Source organism: Pavona decussata, unplaced genomic scaffold, assembly GCF_977016875.1.
Source record: "Pavona decussata unplaced genomic scaffold, jaPavDecu1.1 SCAFFOLD_25, whole genome shotgun sequence".
In the NCBI taxonomy this organism is placed as follows: Eukaryota; Metazoa; Cnidaria; class Anthozoa; order Scleractinia; family Agariciidae; genus Pavona; species Pavona decussata.
The window spans coordinates 857,660-882,892 of record NW_028145448.1 but is presented as its reverse complement, the minus strand read 5'-3'; the positions used below and the strand labels follow the sequence as shown (position 1 = coordinate 882,892).

Below are 25,233 nucleotides of genomic sequence, written 5' to 3'. Positions count from 1 at the left end.
GTCGAAAAGATTTTTGTCCCTTAGTTTTGCCTTAGACTTTTCTTTACAATTAGCTTAAAATGAAGCTTTAAAATCATCTTTACTGAGCGAGATGAAAACCTCGCTTAACTTTTCATCGTGGATTAGCGTTAATCGGCTTTCGAATAACCGGGCCCTGAAACTTTTCAAGGCGACGTTTCCAATACTTCTTCAGAGTCAGCGGGTTGAAACACCAGGAAGCTTTAGTACTCTTCTCCCCTGTTGTTTTGGTCGTCAACAAGCAGAGTGTTGTGTAACGACCATGGAAGACGCGAAAAATGCAAGTACAGATCAAAATGAAGCGTTTTCATTTAAAATATCAATTTTATTAGGCAGAACCTATACAACAGAAGTGCATGTGTTCCATAACAAGTATCATTCGTAAAATGAGACTGAAAACCTACATAATTCAAAAGCTACTCTACACGACATGTTTAATTCCATTTTGAAAGTTAATTTCTAACTGTACCAGTGATGCCCGGGTGAGAAAATGCACATATCACACAGAACTCGTCGCAAGGTCTGGAATGCACTTGTTTGAGACCAGGCAAGTTCGTCAAAGCAAAACAACCCTATTTTGTGGAAACAAGTATGTGTGCGAACAATCCTTAATTTAAGCACACTTCATACTTACTAAGCTATACCCTTTTCACGCTTATTATCTTTAGTTAACAAACCACTGAACTAGTTCCTGGCTCTTCCATATGGGTGACAAGCGAGATTCTTAATTTACAGTGTTTGACCGAGAATTGATTCAAACGTGACTTCATGATGGTCGTCCCCAGATGTCTCTTGTGCAAATCTCCTAACGAGAAAGAAGAGTGGGGACCAACTTCATGTGCATGGTCACTGGTTTCATAAATAGTGGTTGCACCGAGGTGTTACACTAAATTTTAAATGAAATTATAATGGAAAGTCAACTCTAGTTAAAAATATTGCCAACTGAAAAGGTCTCGCTACATTTGTATTTGCATTTTCTTTCTGTAAATGGCTCAAGATTTTCTGTGTAATATTACACAGAAGCCAAGGGCAACGTTTTCCAAACACAACTGAACTACTGTACATGTAACCCAGGTAAATGTGAACTTTGATTCAAGATTAATTCAAACACCGTACCCTCGTCAAAAAGGGACAATGTGGAGCAAAGTTTCTTGTTTAAGGAAACAACACGTCAATGGCCAGCAACAGCCTTGCAAATACAGTCAACTCTCGCCTTGCGGACACTTCGCTATAATGGAAACCCAGATAAGACGCACAACAACTAAATCCCCGGCAAAAAATAAATTACAGACGTTTGACTGAAAAAAAAAAATCCTCCCACTACCGACTCTTGCTATCAAAGACTACATGTTACTCGCGGTCCTGAGGGTGTCTGCAATAAAGGGAGTTGACTGTGTGACATTAAACCACTAGACCAAAGGGGCCTACAAAACAAAGTTGAATGTTCACAAAAGTCAAGACTAAGGTTCCCTTCACTCGGGCATCACTGGGGTCAATCAGTAACTTCATCAAAGGCTTGCAGCCATGCTTTCAATCTCAGCACTCAGTTTCTGCCTCTTGGCCTTGTTGTTCGCCTCGCCCTCCACATATCCTGGTTTGCTCAGGCGGCCATTCACCACCTTCTCCGCCATCACAATGGCTGTGTCCAGGAGCTGCTTCTTCTCGTGCTCTTTACGCTGCAGCTCTGTCAGCTGGAATGGTAAGAAAAAGGCCATTGTGACAAGAATACAATGACAAGACCAAGGCAACACGAATGGTGAGGAGCTGGCTAGGTACTACAACATGTACTGAAGTATTAATGGACCAAATTTGAATGGTTACAATGACTGCAATATACATAAAAAGGAATCACAAAACCCCAACCATTCTGAAAATGGAATGACAAAGTCACCCAATAACTTTTAATGTCCATTCTGTTCTAGAGAATTCTGGTTCACTGCATCAGAATAACAAGTCACAACAAGATAGCGTAATCTGAACTCAAGGGTGCTGCCTAACAGGAGCTCAATAACTTGAGGCTCTCAAGAAAATGGTTTAGGTGCCTTAACTTTTGCATTAGCACCTAACACTTCACATGTTGGGCTCCTAACTTCAAGCCGTTTGGCCCTGTGGGCTCCTTGAAATTTTTCTTAGGCAAGAGCCCTGAAACTAGCTGCGCATTTCATTAACATGTGAACTCTGAACTTCAAAACAGAACTAAAAATTTGCATGTTTTACTACCATCAATCATAATTATGACAACAACTGACTGACCGCAGAAAATACAGAAACTGGCAAAGTGGATTGAAATCCACCAATCACAGTGTTTGTATGTGGCCTTTTGACCCCGCTGAGCCAAATGTCTTTGTTTCATAAGAGGTCCACTGCACTGATTGACAGCAATGAAAAACGTGACAATTGGTTGAGTCTTGAGCAACAAAGTCCGCATGGTACAGTATTGAAAGGTGCAGTAATCCAAGTTTGGTCCCACACAATTCTGATAACATATAACAGCAGCATTGTCAGCTCTCACCTTCTCAGCGGCCTCAGGTTGCTCCTTGGTGAGGGAGATCTGCACCTGAGTGATCTGATTGGTGATGGAGCGATAATCTCCATCAAGCTTCTTGCGTGCATTAGCAAATGCAGTGGCATCCTTGCTCGACTTGTACTTATGAATGGCATCAGAGTACACGGAGTACAAGCCACTCTGGCGATCCAACAGGCGTTGGACTTCTTCAATCAGACAAGCAGCTCGCATGCGGGATTCATTAGCTTCATCCTAAATGGTAAAGTGAAATTTTGGTGGGGTGAAGAGGCAGTTTGACTTAGTTCTTATTCTAGGAGTTTAAAACCCTACCAAAGTGTAAAAAATTAACAGCAGTTACTACTGTCTCAATGGTGGCCTAATGCAGGGTTTTCATTCATTTCTGTGGCACCACTCATTAATTTGTCTTGTTAAGACTGGCTTTAAATCACTCCAAAGGCATGTACATGTACCATGTTCACGGCAAATGGGTGCAACTACCTGGGTTATGCCTTCTGCTAAATCTCCTGCTTATGCTGGACCAACGAGTCAAGAAGATTAATTGTTTTAACATTTGTATCAAGGGGTCTTCTAGTGTAGGGGAGTTAAAATAAAACCACATATAGATAACTGATGAACAAACAAACAACTGAATGAGTACCCCTCCCCCCCCCCCCCTCCTCTCCATCAGCCCTGCATAAATTTCTCCAAATGCCACATTTTGCTCACTGAAGGAAGGAACTTGATCCAAGAAGGGTGTTTATCCAGGTTGACACAATATTAATTTTTTGTATCAGTGAATAGAACTCTGAATGTTTTTGCATTGATAAGGAGCCATACAACAATATTAGCGACAGTCAAAATTACAAGTAAAAGGCTGGGTACATCCCAAGATGTCATCTTACCTTGCTGATAGCAAAGTCCATTCTCATGTAGATGATGACCAACATGAAGAGTAAGTAGAATGCACCAACAACAAGCAGCGGCTCTTGTAACAACAACACTTTGTTGAACGAGTAGTGGAGCTGTTGAAAGAGTCAGATCATTTCAACACTTACAAGTAGGCAAATACTGAGTAGTTTTATAATCTGAAGGATTAAGACTTGACGAACGTATCTTTTATTATGATTATTACAGATAAACAAAGCCACCTGTCTAATGACAGGAGATGAAGGTTTCTACCAAGTTTTTAACCATCAATTGCCTTAGAAAATTCCACCCTCCAGACTCCAGACAAAAGCCGGGAAAGAGAAGTCTAGACTGTGCGCCAGTATTTATTACGCTCAAATTGTACAGCTTTGCCTCCCATACTGTACCTCAAAGTCCTGAATATGTTGCTCTACCAAGTAGTTCTTTTGTGCAACAACCACAGGTCGACCAACAGTGTCAAGATATGTGTGATGGAGCTCGCGCTTGCCTTCTTCCATCTTGAAAGGGGTCTTAAGTTGAATGTCACTGAGAAATGAATAATAAACAACTTAATTGATGCTACTTAGAGAGGAGAACCACATTATCTCAGTTGATTTCTATGCAGGTCATCTGCAGCAAAACCTCTAAAGAGCTTGAACCATCAAGGCAAGCAAAAAACTGTTCAAGTTAATGAAAGTTCAGGTTGTCAGAGGTAAACTTACTACAATGACCAAAGACTTAAAAGGGAAAACTCCTTTCAATCAGAGCTACTAAGCGAGAAGCCCGAATCAATGGGGCTCAAAATATTGAGAATTATCCACAACACACAGTACATTTTAAAAATAATCCTCAATTTACATATGTACATGTATATTTGATAGCACTACAGCAAAATAATTTCACTGATCAAATAAAGCCAAACTTTTGAAACTTACGTGCATCCTTCAGGGAGAATAATTCTGATATCCATGTGATCAACAACAAACTCATCATAGATGTGGTCAACAACTCTCATCTTAAGAACGTATCTGTTCCCTGAAAAAAAAAGGAGATAATGACTCTATCATTGCACTGTCAAGATCATTGTGAACTTCATCATCATTACCACAATAAAACTTAATTGATGGCACTATAAGCATTCGTAGCGTGCCACAATGCATACAGTCACTAGACCTTGTGGTCTACGTGTCTTTGTACCATTTTTGTTGTTTTTGTCAAACTACATGTAGATGAATAAGTGAATGATCATCGCAGTTATATATGCAAGTTAAGCAGTTATGAAAAAGAAGTCTGAAAAAACTTCAGGCTTGAACAGGATTCAAACCCATGACCTCTATGATATTGGTGCAGTGCTCCACCAATTGGCCTATAAAGCCAACTGGGAGCTGGTCATTTTGTGAATACATGTACACGTCAGATGCTTTCAAAATTAGCAACTGACTGAAGGAATCAGCATACGGGATTCATTTCACATACACTTGCAAGAACCTAGTAAAATGCCCAAGGCTGTGGCTAAGGAAACTTTCACGGAGCTCACAAGGCCAAAAGCCAAAACATTAGGATCCCAAGATGTGAAGTGTTACAATGTTGGTGCTGCCACCAAAAAATTTAGGAGCCCAGAGCATTTTCTTGAGTACCCCAGGTTATCAAGCTCCCGTTAGGTAGCAGCCTTCATGTCCAAGCTTGTGCTGCAAGTCTTCCTGTATCCCAGTGACTGAAGCATCCATCTGATGCTCAGAAGGTCAATGGGTTTTACTTCTGCCAAGGGCACACAAGAAGCCATGCTCTTGAAAAACTAAATTTAAAGTTAATTCAAGTTAAATATGAATTCTCTTAAGACCACTCAATGTTCTTACCAAGGTTGTACAAGTACTCATAACTAGGAACATTGTAACCCATGTAGAACCTGGTCTGCCAGCCTCCAAAGAGTGGAAATCTCGGCCGCAGCTCCAACTCGACTGAATCCTCTTGGGTCCACAGGTTGCTGGTAGAGATATTACCAATTTCATCGCGATAGTACACATCGCTGGCAGCAGCGGGAAGAACAGACTTGAAGGACTTGACGGAAGCAGGTGCTGGAGTACGTTGATAATCATATCTAGAAAATGGACCCTGAAGGAGAAAGCAGAGAATTAAAATGCCACAAATATAAATACAATTTGATAAATTAAGTAACAAAAATATAAAAGATAAAAAACAATGAAATCATTAACTATGGAATTGTGCTTGAATTATAACAATGAATTATCAGAACAAGAAAAGAAGATACTTCATCTTTGTCATCACCTTGAGTTCTGCTCCGACATGCTTCATGTGGTAAGTTTCTTCAACTGCAACGTTGCCCCAGTGAGAAACTTCAATGACTCTGGTCATACTGACAACCTGCATTTGAATAGAGCAACATCAAAACCTGCTACACTGTAAAATCACACAAGAGGGTGTCACTGTTTGTAGTTAAATGCCAACCAACAAATTGCTTAATACAGTATGTTTTAACCCTTGAACAGTGAAATTATAAACTTGGGGAAATTCGTTTACATTATTTTTGCACAGTGCTGTACACTGTAATTGAGGGACCAGTTATGAAACTTTGCCATCTTCAAAGTTGATAACAATGGTGCTGCAATTTTTGTTGGAAGGGTTGTGACTGGGCAAAATCCTTTGTTTTTATGTTGACACTAGAGCTGCATATATTAACAGCAAAGTTTAAATTTTCATTTAGTTAATTAAATGCGTTGTTATAATAGTACATCAGACTGCTGTTATGTCAAGTCACATGTCAAGAGGTTTTGCTTGGGTTCAAGCCGTCTAGGCCAAAGTTGGTGCCATGTCTCACAACTTTACCGACTCAATTAAATGTAGATGTACAGTAGATGAATCTGTAGGGTCTACTGTACACAACCAGGCTTCTTTTGTCAACTTACCGACAGGAAAGGAGTATTATTCTCAAAGTGGACTCTCATTGGATTCACTGAGAATGCCTGGACGTCACTGTAAGGTCCATAGGTTATAGCATTATCAGATAAACTGGTCGGCTTCAGCTTGCTGTGAGACTCAACCGACGATGTTGCAAGGGAGACTGTTGTAGTTTGCTTTTTCACTGTGTAGGGAGAGTAGTAGTAGTGGTTTCCAGAGAAGAGGACATATTGCTTTTCAGATTGGGTGATCTTGGTTGGAAAGGGGTTCATGGCATGGACAAACACCTCATCAACTGTCACATCCACTGAATCTCCTGGTTTAAGACGAAATCCTAACTCTACTTTGAAGAACTTTGTCTCGCTGAAACAAATGAATTAAAGTTTTAATGAGCCTACCTAACTAGCGCATAGCGCATACAGACATTGTGTTTCTTGATTGATGTACATGTTCTGGTTTAAATTTTTTTTGGTTTAAAAATTTTCAAACCAGTTTGATTTTTACTGTATTTCCCTTTGTCGTATATTATGGTAATAAATTCTGACAAAGAAAAATAAAAATTAAATTGGGTCTAAAAATTTTAAACAAAAAAATACATCATAATTATATTATTATTACAGGGCTCGAAATAATTTCCGGAGAGTCTCCAGACACGATGACCAGCCCAATTCATTTTAGCTCGGTCACGTACCGTTTCTGGCCGGTCAAATTATATAAAATAAATAACTCTTAAAACAGGGGCCCATGAACCAAAACTGGCGTTATATATTTCTGAAAAAAGTTAGAGCACTTTAAAGCACTCATTGTCGACAACAAAAGTAAATTACAGCAGCAAAATGAAATAAACTTACAGTGTATTTGTATTAATACGTACTGTACATTGTCTGTAAGACTAACCCACAACACGTTAAATATCGTTATCGTATACATTAAATTTGTAAATAAGTAAATGCACAGTAAATGCCTGAGATCTTGATCCTAAAACTCCGCCAGTAATCCATGTTTATACTCCTCATTACAAGACATTCATCGAGAAAAGCTTAGTAACCAGGCATTTTAACTTGGGTGTGCCCGAACTGGAAGACACATCAAGTATTCAAGAAATATGGTAAAATAAACATAAAAGGTTATACAATGATAAACATCCGTGAACCTAAATCAATGTACAAACATTTTAACGCTTGCCAGATATTATTGGCCTATAGAGATAACACAAAAATGAAAAACATTCAAGCAAAAACTGGTTGTGATTGTCATGGAACGTGTTGCAGAAAAATATATATATATATCTAAAGATTTGCGAGTTAAATAAAAGCCGGATGTGCGTACAGTACGTTGCGTCAGGGGAACCTGCGCAGCAGGCATGTGATCATATGTTGATAATTGTCCGTTGACCGGCCGTTATTTCGAGCCCTGTTATTATTATAACACGACATACATGTACACATTCAGTGCCATTTTCTCTTTGACTTCAACAAAGTCAAATATTTGATGTGCTGCATTCATTCAACCAGTTATTAATGCTCTAAAGTGAAACTGATCACGCCCTGTGTGTGGCACTGGTTGAATCAGTTCACCTAGAATATGTTCGCATTAGATTTGATTGATCTTTGTACCAGCACAGAAACAATTTTAATTATATGCTATTATGGGAATAAACAGGGTCTAAAACAACAAGGAGTGATTTACAATACACCAGATAGATTTTGTGCCAGAGCAAATCTGTGAAAGACTTGCCATGACATGCTGATGTAGGTCTCTGTGAATGACTTGGTACAGTATAATTATGCTGATGTGTATCTATTCATTCATGTTTTCTAAACCTGATTCACCTAATGGGTTCTGGGAACTATCGGAACAAATCTTTAATAGAATAAGCGATAAAAGACAAGTAAAATATTCATTGGCTAATTGTGATGTTGCCATGCGGCAAAATATCTTGTTCTATTCTATTGTTTTCTTGTTCTTTATAGCCTACTGGATTTTCTTAGCTTATATTGATATATTTTTTATTTTTTTCCACAAGATTGAAATAATCTTTTTATTTTTTTATTAGAGATATACTGAATGTGATATAATAAAGTTATCTTTATCTCTTTCTCATATGACACTTGAGACTGTAATCGGGTACAAAGTGTTCATTAGAGACCCCAGAGTCAAGCAGTGATCCTACGCATATTAAAATGAACAAAAGGTCGATCTATGTGTAATCAAACAAAACTAAGCTTACACATGTATGGTATGGGGTGAGCATAGCCTCAGTTGCGGATCGGTACAATGCAAATGTATACATTCCAAAAGAAAAACGAAAGAATACATGTATGTATGCCTTCCATGCAGTCACGCACGTCACGAACAGTCTTACTTTTCATTCATAAATATTGTTTAATCGAAATGTTCATAAACATTAATGTTTACCTGTGTGAATTGATATCCACTTCTTTTAGCGTCAAAGAAGCTTCTTCTTCATCAGGAATCTTACCCTAAACATCAACAGAGGATGAAATAAAGCGGAAATTGTTAGCTACAATTGCTTTCCGTTCGTACGTGGCAAACGAGCCCGTCTGCACTTAGACAAAAGATTCTTAAAACAAAATCACGCTTGCAACTTTTGCTTTCCACGTGAAAAAAGATGGCCAAAAAGAAATACTTACCGTGACTCCAACAAAAGCGAGTTTATCCTCGAGGGGAGGTTCGATGGCCACATGGAAAAACCCAGTAGATGAATCGCCTCCATTCTCGATTGTTAGAGAAGTGCTGACTTTAGTTAGCTGGGTCGAGAGGTCTATCTTCCGGGAAACCTCACTTATGACTAACTTAGAGTTGATATCATCTTTTCCAAGGATAGACGATGCAAGAAGTAAAGCAGCAATGGCCGCTACGCGGAGAGAAACAGGATTCATCCTCAGATGGAAGAGGATTGTAAAGGACGACTACGTGGAATCGCCACAGTGGATTCAAAGGAAGAGAAGGATGATTGAGCCGACAGTTCACTTGCAGCGCCCAGCGGATTCCCCCAAAGACATTCGTCCCAGTCTTTCCAGGTTTGCATTTTCTTTCGCTTCTTTTCGCCTTCCTCCTTTCTCGTATTAAACATTGCTTCGAGTGGGTCAATTTCTTAAACATTGTTGCATGACTTACTGACCGTTGAAATGTGTTAAAATTCAACGAATAAATTTACTTTTCTTTTCAGATAAACGCTATTTGGGTAATTCGCAATAAACTCGAGCTTTCTTTACCACTATTCTTGAAACGAACCAATTGTCAACCCAGATCCTGTCCACGTGACTTCCTCTACGTTTTGCGGAAAATTTGACACAAATTTTGCTACCAAGAATACAACTGACGTGATCATTGTCAATATTCGTTTTAGTTTTTTTTATTACTGAAATCTCGTTCGTCAAGAGAAAATCAAGGTAAAACCAGAAATACCAAAAATGCATGCTCCGATGACCCAACGAAACTGCTGTGACGTTTGATAAGTCAAATCAGCCCCACACAAGGAAGACGCAGTTATTGAATGATTAAGGATCAGTGTTCGCCTCGTTAAATGATCAATGGCCGATAGGAAGCAAAGTCAGGTATGTTGTGTCTAGACTTATAATTGTTATGATTCTACCCATCGGGAAATGCCAGCATTTCGTTGAAACAATATACTTAAGACTTATTGGACGACCGTTTTGTGTACAATTTCAGACAATATAGTTTGCAAAAGTTAGGCGGATAGATAGTGAAAGGAGGATTCAGTAACAGTCGGTTGTCATAAGAGATCAGGCAAGTCTCCTAAACGAGGCTATGTGGATTTTCTTTTGTTTTCTTTCCTCACACTCGTAACAGCATATATTGTTTTTTACTTTCTGACAATTTTAATCGTTTCTGATTCCACAAAAAGCGAGGCATCTGAATTGAGGAAAGCAAATCACTTTGAATCAATGATTTGTCTTATTCGTTATAAAATTATGTCTGTTCTCATTCACTGTAAACACTCATAGTACCTGTTGCAATACCTGCTAATGGACACGGCCATTAAGCTTCAGTGTTATTGAATCCGTTTTCTGGGTCAAACTGCGTATTGTATGACTGAATGTTAATCACAACAAAAGCACTTGGGGGGTTTACCATGTTTTTCAAAGGAGCCATCATCCAAGATGCATCATTGACAAGACTGAACAAATTCCGATGGTATAAAAACTTATGGAGTGGAGTGAGGAATAGTATGGCGCAGAATAATATTGTGAGAATTCAATGTCAAACACGACGTAAACTTAAGTTCAGTTTGCAAAACTGCACATTTTAATCTTATCTTTATTTTATTATCTATTTTAACAGATGGTGATACGAAACTTTATCAAAGTAGGCTAAGTTGATGAATTCCAGCGCCATGTTCTAGTTGGACTTCGACTTTTCCAACGGAAAACAATGAAAGAACCATTTGTCACCTTTTTTGTGTTTATTACAACGTTAAATGTGTTGACAAAACTTACTTATGGAAGCAACCACCTTGGTAAGCTTGAAAATGACATTAGGAAACGACCCTGGAGAAAAAGTGAAACTCTTGTGTTAGACCGAGATTCACGGGAACGGAGAGACGAACGAGATTACTGGAGTAACGACACACAAAGTATTGATAACAAAACCATTTCTGGATTAAATTACAACCTGAAAGTAGCTCAGCCAGGAATAAAGGAGACTAACCGGAAACTGAATAGTAGCAAAAGCCCACGGGCCGAAATTCCTAATATTGACTCCTTTGATGAAAAGGGAAGGCCTCGCAATTTACTTCACAGTAACTACAAAAACAGTTTTAGGAAAGGGATCCGAAAACGCCTTAAAATTCCACGTCAAGAAGTCGAATTTGTCGAGGATAGCCAGGGCTCTGAAGCAAAACAAGAGGCGTATGAAGGAGGCCCTCAATATCAGGACGTTGCTGGAAATGTGAACTCGGAAAACAGTGAAAGCAACAGTTATAGCAACAGCTACGTAACCATCATCGACAACGATGACGGGAAAGCAGACACTGATCCATACAGCACACTTAGCTCGGACGCGGCTAAAAGTGAATACACGAATGTGGAAAGTAGTATAAATGAAGGAGCTAAGGAAGAATCGCAAATTGTGGGCAAAGAAGTAAATGACGTTATGGGTGCTTTAACGAAGTCGGATTCCAAAATCAACCAATTTGTGGGGGGTGACAGACAAACGTCAGGACAAAGTGATATACTTCCCTTCAAACCTGCCGAAACTACAGCCAACGATGACGTAGTTATCTCAGTGGTCAAAAACAAAGAAGAGGATAATTACACCCATAGACGTCCAACCGCTTCTCCAGGGGATGTCATGGTTATTGAGGACAAAGAAGAAGGTATCCCGAGTGACAATACACGCCCAATTCTCAGTAAGAATGTATGGGATGTCATCCAAAACTTTACTCATCAAGATCAACTGAAGGAACAGACTTTACACAAAGGCGAGGATTCGCAAAGTGGAACAGCTGATACAGGAACTAGCTTGCCGGGGAATTTCCCTCCGCTGCAAAACGCATCAGAAATCAACAACTTAAGACATCCTAGTAATCTCCTCACTGATCTTGAAAGTAAACTTAACATGTTTACTGGTTCAAAGACACAATCTGAGGATAATTCTACCAAGTTGAAACCAGAAAATGTTCAAGCTAATCAAGCTGAAGACAAACTGTTTCTTGCAGGTGACGCGGAAGAGGGCCTTGAAAAAACGTTCCTTAATTCGCAAATGAATCTAACACATTCTGTGGACAATGTTACAAAGGAGAAACCGGTAAATGTTCAAACTAATCATGGTGAAGATAAAGTTATTCTTACAGGCGATGCAGAAGAGGGCCTTGAAAAAATGCCCGTTAATTTAAAAATGAATCTCTCCTCGCCGCATTTACACTTACCTGAAAATGGAAACATTCCTCAAAACAAATTATATCCGTACAATCAGGATGACATCTTGAGAACTAATTCATCGGGAGACAATTCCATTTTGTTAAGCAGTCCTAGAAAGACACCGTTTCGAATGAACAAAGGTGATAGCAATAACGCACCTAGTCGACAAGTACTGATTGACTCACATACTGAAGACCATTCTGGTCTAAACGTTTCTGACAAACAGGTGTATGCAACCGATCAAAACATTCAGAAATTGCCGAGACCAGGTGACGGAATTTCATACACTCTTAAAACAAACGATTCATCAGAGAGTTATGTAGGTTCCGTTGGCATCCATAACGAAGAAGGGAACACGAAAGAAGGAAATCCGAATATCAAATTGGTCAACAGTAAAGTGAATTTAAAGCAGCTTGCAGAGAATATTCCTGACACACAACAGGCGCAGTATAACAAGCAATATTTGAAACCAAACACGTCTTCTTCCCTCTCTAACGCTGCTTCCGTAGGCCTTGCTCTATTTACGGGACCAACTCAGCCCAAACCTGATAATGTTAGGGTAAGCTATGTGAAGCCAATGTATTCAGGATCTTCAGGTAAAAATCAGGAAGTAAATAAAACTATCTTGTTTAAGAGCGACAGCAAACCCTACAGGCCTTTCTGGCTTCAAAGTCAAAGTCAAAGTCATCAAAACAGTGGTAACAGAACTAATGACCTCCGGCATGATGACACGAGGTTGCCATGGACACAAGCAAATCACGTGAGTGCTGTTGAAAAGCCCTTAAATCAGCAGGTCGGTCTCCCGAATGACATTCAGCCACAAAACAATCACAGAGAACCGGATATTGGAAAAACCAAGGCTATCGCTAGTCAGGATCCGACTGCTTTTAGCTTGAACCGTAATTCTGAAGGTGTTCAGAAAGGCTTCTTTGGCTTACCGCAACCAAACGAAATGTCTTCTCAGACAGTCCACACAGGTAACCGATCTTTGGAAAACTGGTCTACAGAGTATCATAGACTGATTGAAAAACTTAAAGAACTCTATGAGCAAGCTTACGGAAACTCTTCACCGGATACCACTGGTAACACCGAAAGTAATAACGTCGAAAAGATGATGAAGAAAATTTCTTCATTTCACACTTTGTTTCTTGGCCAAAACAGAAAACAGAAAGGGAAAGAAAGTTCTGAAGGAAACAGAGGGAGGTTTCTACAAGACCCCAAGGCTGAGGTAAAAGAACGGCTTTGGAAGGACGGAAGAACGGTGAACTCCTCGGGTTTCCTTTCTGATATACCGAACATGAAAAGTTTAAATAACAGGGATACCTACAACATTCAAAAGAATATTTTGACAATGGCTCACATTTACAAAGACGTGCCAGGTGAGGTAAGAAGCATGCAAGCTGCGTCTTACACCAATGAACAAGACACTAACAAAAACGGTTCTAGCAATAACAAGCCTGAAACACTGGAAGGTAAAGCAAACACGACCTTTGTAAACCATCCGTTGGCCTCCAAGCAGCCACGTACTGACTATGCAAGTCTTATAAATTCTTCAGGGACACTATCTCTTAAGGATAATGAACCATCATCCCATCAAGTGCTGATGACTTACTTCGGGAACGAAACTAATCTTCGCAAGCAGCTTCACAACACGACTAACATTCAAATGAATGAATTTACAGTTAGCGGTTTCCCTGAAATGAACAGAAAGGAGGATCAGCCTGCTAACAGTAAAAACAGTGCAGCTACAGAGTCTACCGGGGTCAAGGAAAAGTTATCTGCTGATGGAGGAGTCGCCATGAAGAGCTTCCCGAACAATTCTGTCCTCACTTGGCCATCACAAGTGAGAAATGAGACTAAACAAGGGGAGGAGGAGTCCTTGTCCAAATACATCCAGGATTTTATTTCTATGATCAGTCCCAACAAGACAGTAGAATCTAATAATGTTAATGAAATCTCGAGAGGGCCATCGAGTTCAAGTGTTCCGGCACCGAAAATTGTCACGGTGTCTTCATCAGATGCCTCTAAAAAAGGGAATGTCACTGATATGAATAACCGAGTAATTATAGTGGTGTCGCCTAACTCGTTGAAAACCCTTATGAAAAATCGCGCTCACAATTCATATCTGTTAGCTGCCCAGAAAGACCATCCAATTGCTGTTGGTAAGGGTGAAAATTCAACAGCAAAGTCGACATCGAATGTAAATAATACAATGGTTACCTCTGGAGGAAACGTTAACAGTTTATCTGACAAACCATCCGTTGGTAACCAAGTCTTTAAACAGAAAACCTCCATTAATATAGCCAATGATACCTATGGAAAGGAAACAAATACATCTGAAATTAAAGATGCTGATCTAAATTTGCTCTACAGAGAGGAACTCAAGTCATTGGAAATATCACTGTCTCGAGACTTTATGAGCAACTGGATGTACTCCCAGAAATCTTTGGAGGAGATGAAGATCACGCCCAATTTGTTGCGTTCTGGAATAGCAAATCTTGGATCACCCCAAAGACTAAAGAAGGTCTTTAAAAAGGCTCTCATGGGAAATGACGTTAACGTACTTGTCGTGGGTGGGTCGATTTCGGCCGGAGGTGGTATCGAAAAGGATCGAGGAAATATCGAAGGTGTCTACCACAAGGCCTTTAAGAATTGGTGGAATAAAACAGTGGCCCCCATCACAACATCCCAGCTCAAGATCAACACCGTGGCTATTGGGGGGACGGATTCTGAGTATTTTTCGTACTGCGTAAAAAATTACATGAGATCTCTTCCTGATATTGTCATTTGGGAGCTTGCAGCAAACGACTATCAACGGTATAAGGGAAGGAATTTTGCCCCAGCAAAACCACTGGAGCAGTTGACCAGGATTATACTGAGCTTGCCATCGCAACCGGCCCTGATTTTTGCCAACTTCTTTCGAGGCAATTATTACAGGACTGCAGTGGGTCAGGACTGTCCAGATTCGGAGGATGAGGGTGGTAAGACCTTAGCTCAGTACTACAAGCTGACGTCTCTGAGCTGGAGAAACGTGATTTGTTCGTCATTGGCCGCCCAAGAATTGGATCTTAAAAAGCTATTTAGTTCTGACGGTTATCACCCAAGTCTTTTAGGGCACGCACAGATGTCTACTCTATTGATTTCGTACTTGAAAGGAGTGTTTGAAGAAACCATTTCTCAGGAGATGACCTTGTCAAGAAATAATACGTTGCAAAGCCCTCAACCAGACAAAGGTCTAGCTACGTTGCCCAAACCAATATTTGATGTTCCTGTGTCTCCTAGACCATACTGCTGGACTCTTCTTACGCCAGACTACGACAAGAAGCTTCGCAACACGCTCCCGGATCTAGAATTCACAGAGGCAACGGGTTTCCAGTTTGCCAACGTCAGTCATTGGCCGGTTCGTCGTGATCGCTTACGATGCCTAAAAGCCATCCAGCCTGGAGGGATTTTGAAGATGAAATTCGTCGTGCCATCACACGACGATTTAGATGACGGAAGCCCACGTATGGAGAGGGAACTGGCTGTCACAACGCACAACGCTTTTGGCGGTTCGGGAGCAATATGGGTTGATGAAAACCAACAGTCAGCAAAGATAATAAAGGAGCATGGTGGACAAAGGAGGACTCAGGTTGATGTTTTGACGCGAACTTTAGCTCCTGGCGCACACTCAGTGACAGTATCTGCACTAGAACCTGGATTTTGCCTTTCTGCTGTTGCAGTGCTGTAAAAAGTAAATGGATTAAAGTTTAACAGATAACATTTAAAGCCACTTTTATTGGTTTATTTTAGTGGTTCGTACGCCAAAGTTTCTCCTGTAATTCAGTTTACTTCTCCCAAATTTTTTCACAACAATATCTCAGGTTCCACTTTCTCAGTTCTCACTCTTTGTCTCTTTCTTGTTTTCTTGTCTGGTGGAGGCTGGGAATGGCTACATAAATTATCCTTCCTTCCGCGATCAAACTTTGGTACGTGATACGGGCAAAATGGACGACGTCTTCTGCGTTAACATTTACTTATCCTCTAAGTTATTTTCCAATATTTTTCCAGTGCAATCCATGCCAAACAATTATCGTCCTCGTTTAGAAATAATGGAATAGAAATTATGGAATAAATTACCGTGAACATCTGTTTTCACTGACGCACGAGGGCTAGTACGACATACAAACGAAATTACTGGAAAGAAAGAAAATATACTGTTGTAGTGTTTCAAAACGCAAGAAACCGTACGATAATTTTTTTTACTTACGTAAACAGGAAGCATGAAAATACCAAAACGTATTTAGCACATTTTTTTTCTTTAAATTTTGCTCAAAGATATTTTCACTTTTATTTTCCATCACCTCTCGAGCTCTTCATGTTAATAATGAGGTTAGACGTTTCCCTGGTGACCAATATTTGTGTTCATTACCAACAATAAAGTTATCGTAGGTTTGTTTTACATGATAATAATGTATGTATCGCTTTTTTGGTCTTCCTATTCTATTTTGATAATTTAAACTCACAACGCTGAGGAGAAACAGAAATTAAACTTTTTACCAAAAGGTTTCTTCGAGATTTAAAACATGGTTAACGCACTTTTTTGTTTAATTGTTTTCTTGCAAAAAGGACTGCGCTACCACTGGGTGTAAAATTAATATCTAAATTAGTAATTAATCAGGTCAATAAATAAAGAGAAGAAATAAGAGGAAACTAAATTATTAATGGATGTCACAATAGTCTGTCAGTGAAGTCGGCATGGTCTTGATGTAAGGGTTCGAAGTAAGAAATTCGAACTTTTTATTCAACCTAAAAAAAACCTCAAGGTATTAATAGACTGACACAGACCTGTCAAAATTGAAAAGAATTTCTAGCATTGATGTGCAAAGCAGCTACTTTTTCACACATGTTTCCATTTTTTTATTTGAATTCGTAACGGCATGACGGAGATCCTCGGGTTGTATGGACGTCACAGACGTTGAAACTCACACGTTTGCGCTTTAAATACAGAAAGCGGTGAAGCCATCACCAAATTGACACGGAATATGTTGTTATAAAGTGCAACGAAGTCCAACATCGTGAAATAATTCATCTTTCGCAGGTGAGGAAACTGAAATTGTGTCATCAGACTTTTATACTATTTTACTCCTTAACTCTACTTTAAATGTTTATATATGATCGATCATTTTCTAGCAAACATTTTTTAAATTTCTCTGTTAGTTCTATATTTCAAAACATACGTGGGCCCGACCAAGTTAATTTTGTGTCGATTTGTGAACCGATATCCAGCCGAGAGTGAGTTTCGGAGTTTGAGCACTAATATTAGTTTTAAGTGAAGATTAGGCAAAATAAAAGGCTAGAGCTGGTCCAGGTGAAATAATAAGCGATGTATGTTATTCTAAGTCATTGGTCAATTTTGATTCGGTTAAATCCTAATCCAGTTCAGATGTTGTAAAAATGATGAACTGACATCTTAAAATCGCCCTGAGCCGGAGAGGCCCGTTGATGCGAACATTTCGCTTTTGATAATTATTTCCCATTCCTAGAAAACATCGACCGGCTGGACTGCGTTAAGAATAATCTCAGCTCATAAATATTCTGAGTTATCATCTTTAAAGGGTTAGAAACTTAAAGCGAGATTAACTTCGGAGTTTCGTAACATCGCTTTTATTTGAAAATAATTAGTTGTGTTTGACCATTATGAGTTTTGGTGCCGAAAAGCGTTTGGTTGTCGCCCATGAAGGCGGTGAAAAATGAGCAACATATATATACTACATCGCTAGCAGATTATATAGATTCAGATTATATAATTTATTTACAGATTCAGGCCCCAGTTGTTCAAAGGCCGGATAACTTTTTCCGCTGGATAAGGCACTCTTCAGCGCCTAAAATGTACTTCACGTTAAATGTTGTCCAAGGCTTTCGTACACTCCCCAACTGAGTTCTTGTTAGAGTGTGCATATTAGCTTGTGCACGAGGAAATACTAAAATCTTTGCACAGATTGAAACTGTAGGGAAAGTGACTTATCCACTGGATAAAGTTTTCCAGCCTTTGAACAACTGGGGCCGGATTATATAAAGGGCTTGTCCCGCAAATAGCCACAAAGCTAGTCGAGGCGGGACAAGACGAGCACGAGAACATAATGGGAAAAAAAATTACAGTAAATTACAAACATGCTGGAAAACGGAAAACTTAACTTTGCATTAATTTTATACACTGTGCAATATTGTTTTGCCAATTGACTCAATGATGATAAACTTTTACATCAATTGATGTAGCCAAATATAATCCTCCAGGTATTTCAAAAACAGTTTTTTCCGGATTCTACTTTAGGAGTTGTGTGCGTAATTATGAAACATAAAACCTAAATGCATTCAATTCTCAGCCTTTTATTTTAAGAATAATATCGGGTCTATCACTGAAACCGTAAAGCCGCCAAAGCGAATAGACCTACAGTTGTAGCGTCAATCATAGGCGGCCACTGACAAGGCTGTTTTGCTAGATTCGAGTCGCGACAACAAAGCAGGCTTACATGCAGGGAAGATTTCGAAAAGGTGGAGTCGGCTTTACACCAAATTGAAAAAGGATTCGACGAAGTGCCAACTTTATCAAAGAAAACCACATTCGTAGTCTGATTCTGAAAACACATTTAGCGTCTTCAGACAAAGTCTTCTCAAATGCCCTCGAGCGTTTCAAAAAAAATAAAAAGCACATTCTCTGTCAGGGCACAACCCGAAAGTGTTCTGCCAAGTATTGTCTAGGCAGGGCACCTTTCTGGGAAAAGCTGCCAAAGCGAATAGACTTACAGCTGTGGGGTCAGTCATAGGCTTCCACCGAAAAGGCTGTTTTGCTAGATTCGAGTCGCGATAACAAAGCAGGCTTTCATGCAGGGAAGACTTCGAAAAGGTGGAGTCAGCTTGCGCCCAATTAAAATAGGACTGAACGCCGTGCCAACTTCATCAAAGAAAACTACATTCGAAACGACTTTCGAAAAGGAACAAAATTGTCTTTCAAGGCCGTCTACACAGTCTTTGTCGAGCAGAAGACGGCAGAAGTAATTCCTTGCAAACCAGCTTTTTTTCTGCATACAACAATTAACTAAATCGTCGCGTTCTGAAAAGCTTTTTCGTTGTCCTAAAACACGAAATTTATCACAAATCGGCATCACGAAGTCTAGACAATATTTTGTAGAATGAAAGCGATCCCATGAGCTGAATTTTAACTCCTGAGACAGTACAGGTGCAGTTTTTGAATTCAAGTTATTTCCATATGTCATTGAAGTATTATTACTGAAAACAAGACATTTTTATTTCGTATGTTGATTTAGAGCTTCAAAATATAATCATTTGATGCGAAACTCAAAATAAATGCATGTCAAATTGGCATCTTAAAAGTCAACTAGCCAATCGCTATTAAAACCGGCGAGGCTGCAGTTCAAAAGTAGCCGAAACTGCTTCCAATTTAATTGGCTGCATTTGTATGAGATACGTTGTTATGAAAATTTTCATATTTCATTGGGCTAATCGATCAATCGCTTTCTTCCTGACCCAGTTCGATGTAGATCACGATTGCCTAACGCGTTTGTATGGGGTTTCGTCTTGATTAGGCAGCAACATATCCGGCGCTTCCAGCCAGAGTCTGAGGATTGATCGACAGCAGATCATAGGTCCGTCAAACTTATCAGGCTTGTATTACTGTTTACCAGATCCACATTGAAGATTACAATGTTTCAAATTGCAAAGATAGCATGAAATCCGCCTTTTTTAATATAGCTTCGACAACCGAGATGAAGACAGCGGATTGTTTTACATAATACGTGGGGTTGGAATATCAGTAGAATGAGAACGAAAATATATTGAATCGTGAAGTTTTAAAACGGAATATGACTTGAAGATTTTCGTGTTTTCTTAGCGGTATTTTCAATGTAGCGTCCAACTTAGAGGCAGGTGGTGAGTACCAATCCTTTTATGATTCAAATTGAGTCCTTATTTCATATAATCTGCTTCAAAAGTTTAATGAAAACAACGATTAAGAAAACAGCCTGTCATATTAAGGGTCGAGATAAATTTTGAATAATTAGTATCGATCGAAGAGGCGAGCACGGCAACAATCTTCATACAATGCGGCACTAGCATGCTAGTTCTCACGAGCTATCAAAAGGTTTGACTTCTCAACAACTCCATAGTGAAGTGACCGAGTGCGTTTGCTGAGAAAAAAAAGGTATGTAATAGCCTAGTAAACTGTGAAATTTATGGGTCCAGTTCTAAATTAAACGCAAACAAATGCGGAAGACCTGAACAATCCACCGACGTACGTTGAATGTGCAAATATTCCTCATAGATGTGATCGAAAAGGATAATGCTACTAGTGCAACTGGAACATCAGTTCGGCCTCACCTGTTTAGCTCAAATTTCAGAAGCGCAGAGGTTTAGTCTTAGAACGGTCGTCTTTTTTTATTCTGTGTTTTTTGCGTGGGCGGTTTATAATAGCACCTGATTGCAGAGCACCACTATCCTTTCATCCTAGTCAAGCTAAGTATTTTGTGGTTTAGCTGAAAACAAAAAAAATGTTCACAGCTAGAGTCGCAAAAATGATGCAGCCGACACAAGGTTATTTGTCATAGCACAAACGAAAAGCGTTTCCGTCAATTTTGCAAGTTCTTCGGCAGTTACAAACGTTTTCAAACCGCAGGTTTTTTCCACTGAGGAATCGATAAGACAAACAAAAGCCTGAAAACAGCATGACATGGAAAAAGATATTTTGATGGAAATTATATAAGTACAAATTTTCATCACGCCTACACTCTGGCAATTCAACGACATTTGTCAAGTTGACTTCATTTTTCTAAATCAAGAATTCTGTTAGAGTTTGGCACAACCTTAAAGAGAATAATGTTGCTTTTATGCAGAAATTTATGTACTCAGGAAATAAAATAATTCGCAGCCTTGCTATGTAACTTCCCCCAAAGTGCATACTTCCTGAAAACAATGCCGAACTCTGACGTTGCATTTGACTCTCAAAGGGCTGAAATAAAAATGATTCATGGTGGCTTTGTATAATTTTTACAACACGAAAACCGAACGTACTAACTCTGTCAAGGCAGCGATAAAATCAAGCACGTGCGTTTTTCTATAACTAGCAATGAAGTAAATTCTAAGGAGAAAGTCCCTGACCGTAAGAAGATAGTTTTTTTGGGCGGTGGATTCTGGAGATCAAAGCACAGTAAGCTTGAAAAGAAATTGGCCGTTAATTGCACCTCGCCATAACACAGTTTAAAGATGTCATCTTATGTTTCTCTAGAGATATATTCCTCTGGGATGATTTCAGCTTTGCTATCCTTCGATTGGTTGAGCTGGAGAGGAACTGTTTTACTAAAACCGGATGCATAAACCGACTCTTGTTTCTTCCTCTTTCGTCGTTTATACGTTGGAGTAAGCTGTTGCATATTAACTCTTCTTAGTAACAAACTGTAAGTTCGTTCGTACTTTAGTTAAGCCATAAAAGCTAATTTGATGTATTTTGGGGTAGCCGGAAATGCGACAGACTCTCGCGTAGGCAAATTTGGGACTTACTTCAACTAATTGTTTTCAAACATATGGCGTTATAAAAGCCACTGAGAAAGCTTAATCCTGAAAGTCAAATTTCGCTTCTTGCATGGTTGACATTTATCAGCAAAAGCGTTTTTCGTCTTTCAGAGTAAGTTAAACAAAAATAAGTGATGGCTGAAATAGGTAAAATGGTTTGAAAAAAGCTAAAAGCAAACTTAAAAAAAAAACGATGTTAATGTTATTGTTACGTTTTTTCACTCCATCATAACCGACGCAGACCTAAGCTCTTAGGTCGAAAACGTCATTCGAGGGTGCTGACTTAAGCAAACTCGAACGTTCCAGAAAATAATTTCGCTAGCTTGCTCTATTTAAAACTGCAACAACCCCTGAATCTTGTGATAACCACTGTTACATTCTTGTTTGCATCAGAGACGTTTAGAATTCATTTCAGCAGATATTTTCATTTTCTTTTCAGGCATAAAAACACTGACGGTCAGGGTTTCCGCCATGATTTCCAAAGTGCAACTCTTGAAGAGTACTTTTGATAGTCATCCATCAGTCCGCTTTCTTCAGAGAAAATTAAACCTTGACGGTTGCCGTTACGACCAGCTTTCTTGCGATGACGATTTCGACGATTTCTCGGAAGGCAAAAGGCCGCGGCAGCAAGAGAAACGATTTCAGTCCAAAACCTGGCTGTTAAACAAACCATGGTACAATCAGTATAGCAAACTTTCTTGCAACGAAAACTCGAATCCTGTTTTGGAGAACAAGAAACCGGTTCAACAGTCTAAAACGCCGGGTCAACAGTCGAATGTGAAAGCGGCTAAACAAAAGGAAACGGTTCAAAAACAAGCTCAGCAAGTTAGAGCAGGTCAAAAACCGGTTCAACAGGATAGAAAAGTTCAAAACCAAGCTCAATGGGGACAAACAAGCATGGCAAATGTTCATCGTTCACTTTGCTACACGCCCAGTTGGCAGGAAGACCAAAAGGCAAGAGACAAATTTGTTCAACGCCGTACGGCTGTTTGCGACAACATCGAAAGACAACTGATGAACGACCATGGAATCAGCTTGCGAAAACTGAGAAAGTGCATGGTTGTGGAGAATGTTTTGAAAGAGGTGAGCTTACTATAGTGGAATGGATGGGACAAAACTGCAAAAGAGAATCTCGAAGAGAATGAGTGAACTATCAAAAGAATGAATGAATGAATGAATGAATGAATGAATGAATGAATGAATGAATGAATGAATGATGAAAGAACGAATGAATGAATGAAAGAACGAATGAATGAATGAAAGAACGAACGAATGAATGAAAGAACGAACGAATGAATGAATGAATGAATGAATGAATGAATGAACGAATGAACGAATGAACGAATGAACGAATGAACGAATGAATGAATGAATGAATGAATGAATGAATGAATGAATGAATGAATGAATGAATGAATGAATGAATGAATGAATGAATGAATATAATGAATTAAAGAATATCTTTGTTGAAGTATCAACCCAAAATTGCATTAAAAAACGCTTAATGGTTACACAATAATGACGTTTTGAGGTGTTTTGAATTGCAGTTTGTACACGAATTGTCAAAACTTTAAGCGAGTTCCTCGTTGGTAAAGAGAGTTGGTAATAGGACATTTTCACCATGGCGTCATTTTATTACAACTACCAGAATCCTTCTGGTTTGTGTTTCCTCATGCTAATTAGGGCTATAGTTCTTTGCTGTCCACTGGGATTACAAAATTTGAATTTGAAAAGGAAAACGAAACGAATTCTGGTAGTTGTAGTAAAATGACGCCATCATGAAAATGGCTTATTGCAGACCCTTACCCTTTATGTACCCATGATTTTTGGAAGAAAAGGTAACCCTTTTAAATTCTTTCGTATCATGTAAAAAACCTGAAATGGCCTAGCTCACCACAAGTCTCTACCATTCGGTGTGTGGAGGCTCATGGGATCGATTCCTGTAAGGGACTCAAATTAGGCCTACTCTAGGACCTTAAGTCGCTTAAAGTCGCCTCAAATCACATGACTTTTTTTGATAGAATTTAAATTGCCTTAAGCCGCTTTAAGTCGCCTAAAATTACGGCGACTTAAGGTCTCAGAGAAGGCCTCAAATTTCTTCCGGTTGTTCCACGTTCGCCACGTGTTGAACGAGGCCACCTGCATCGTTTGAAAGTCTCACATTGTTGGTCGAGAGGACAGTAGAACGAACAAAAAAAAAAGAAGCTAGGGGAGGGGAATGGGCTGGGACTTTGAGAATGTATGGTACGAAATCATGAGTTTTGAACAAAAGGTAATTACTATAGCTTTTTCAAAGGTTTTTCACACAACTAACTGATAATGGGCTGTGTATCTCAAATACATTTGAGCACAATGTCATTTTAGCACAATAATTAATACTTCTGCACACTGAAGACCAATTAATTACGTTTCTCTACAGACCAAATGAAATCAGTTGTAAGAAGGACATAAAATATTCAAAAATCTGAAAGCGAAGCTACGTGCAAAGTTTTTGTAATTAAAATTAGTTTTCATTCAAAGGCAAACAAAACTAATTTTCATATGAAAAGCTTTTGCACTTAGCCTCGCTTTCATAATGAGGTTCACGGCAACTCGGAAATGGCCTATTTGAATAGTCCAAGCTAGGCCATATAAACACTGCGAAATACAAGCGAATCTAAAGCACAAGGAGACAAAATGCTTTGATGCTTCTGTTTGCCTTTTAAAGGGAATAAAAAGCGGTTACAGCGGCGGTGGAAACGAATACTTGCTTTTGTCAACAGAAAAGGCCATATCCGAGTTGCTGTAAACCTCACTATGAAAGCGAGACTAAGTGATGATGATGATGATAGCCTTTATTTTAAAACGATGAGTATTAAAGCTACATGAGCTTGTGGGGTCATTTGCAATAAACTAATCACAAGTAAACTAAAGAAGCTAAAAACTAGGGGTATATACAGACAAAATGTTTGAACTAAATTAACGCTTACAAATATGAAATCATGAGCATAAAATTAAGTATATACAAAGTCATCTTTTCTAAAATTACAAGTGGATGCAGACGTTATCTTGAAGCTGAATTCATTAAAATTAGCTAAGTGCAAAACTTCATATGAAAATTAGTTTTGTTCGCATATGAATGAAAACTAATTTTCACAACAAAAACTTTGCACTTAGGCTCGCTTTTATAATGAGGTTCAAAGCTACTCGGATATGGTCTATTGATAAGTAACTTGGCCACCGTAAAGAGATTCGAGTGCTTATCTTTGGAGCATTAGCCATTCGTCAGTGAAGAAAAAGACCGAGTTCGGTTTCCAGTGAAAGCACAGCTTACATTGGCTATGGTTACAGATACAGATCATGTAGCTTCTTATTTTCGTTAGTACAAGTTTTGTTAGCCTGTTACGCCTCATATGGCACAAATTCGATAATTACTTG

General features: G+C 39.1%; 3 protein-coding genes across 8 annotated transcripts; 2 read left to right on the top strand and 1 right to left on the bottom strand.

The window, feature by feature from the left end:
• Positions 1-322: 322 nt before the first annotated feature.
• LOC146485668 (dolichyl-diphosphooligosaccharide--protein glycosyltransferase subunit 1-like) lies at positions 323-9,325 on the bottom strand. Its single transcript, XM_085103029.1, has 10 exons — positions 9,001-9,325; positions 8,765-8,829; positions 6,355-6,709; positions 5,717-5,812; positions 5,287-5,542; positions 4,366-4,465; positions 3,838-3,976; positions 3,427-3,546; positions 2,531-2,776; positions 323-1,709 (listed from the first exon to the last, which is right to left on the bottom strand). Exons 1-10 carry the CDS (start codon positions 9,247-9,249, stop codon positions 1,527-1,529), a joined length of 1,809 nt encoding a protein of 602 aa, XP_084959155.1. The 5' UTR covers positions 9,250-9,325; the 3' UTR covers positions 323-1,526.
• Positions 9,282-23,329, top strand: LOC146485666 (uncharacterized). 4 transcript variants are annotated; one of them, XM_085103059.1, is made up of 2 exons: positions 9,282-9,390; positions 22,256-23,329. In XM_085103059.1, the coding sequence occupies exon 2, from the start codon at positions 22,288-22,290 to the stop codon at positions 22,912-22,914; it is 627 nt and encodes a 208-aa protein (XP_084959185.1). In that variant the 5' UTR covers positions 9,282-9,390; positions 22,256-22,287; the 3' UTR covers positions 22,915-23,329. The 4 variants fall into 4 exon arrangements, with proteins under 4 accessions (XP_084959185.1, XP_084959184.1, XP_084959183.1 ...); XM_085103058.1 differs by lacking the exon at positions 9,282-9,390 and adding an exon at positions 19,830-20,181; XM_085103057.1 differs by lacking the exon at positions 9,282-9,390 and adding an exon at positions 19,830-20,452.
• On the top strand, positions 9,404-21,668 carry LOC146485667 (uncharacterized). Of its 3 annotated transcripts, none has more exons than XM_085103013.1 (3): positions 9,404-17,332; positions 19,784-19,898; positions 21,533-21,667. In XM_085103013.1, exon 1 carries the CDS (start codon positions 10,766-10,768, stop codon positions 15,980-15,982), a length of 5,217 nt encoding a protein of 1,738 aa, XP_084959139.1. In that variant the 5' UTR covers positions 9,404-10,765; the 3' UTR covers positions 15,983-17,332; positions 19,784-19,898; positions 21,533-21,667. The 3 variants fall into 3 exon arrangements, with proteins under 3 accessions (XP_084959139.1, XP_084959138.1, XP_084959140.1); XM_085103012.1 differs by lacking the exon at positions 21,533-21,667 and having other exon boundaries at positions 9,404-9,927; positions 10,676-17,332; positions 19,784-20,747; XM_085103014.1 differs by lacking the exon at positions 19,784-19,898 and having other exon boundaries at positions 21,533-21,668.
• Positions 23,330-25,233: the final 1,904 nt, after the last annotated feature.

Coding starts and splice junctions, on each gene's coding strand:
- LOC146485668 (XM_085103029.1), bottom strand. CDS start 9,249: ATGAATCCTGTTTCTCTCCGCGTAGCGGCCATTGCTGCTTTACTTCTT. Junction 5,543..5,716: donor ATGTCGGAGCAGAACTCAAG/GTGATGACAAAG, acceptor TTTCTCCTTCAG/GGTCCATTTTCTAGATATGA. Junction 4,466..5,286: donor TGAGTACTTGTACAACCTTG/GTAAGAACATTG, acceptor TTTTTTTTTCAG/GGAACAGATACGTTCTTAAG.
- LOC146485666 (XM_085103059.1), top strand. CDS start 22,288: ATGATTTCCAAAGTGCAACTCTTGAAGAGTACTTTTGATAGTCATCCA.
- LOC146485667 (XM_085103014.1), top strand. CDS start 10,766: ATGAAAGAACCATTTGTCACCTTTTTTGTGTTTATTACAACGTTAAAT.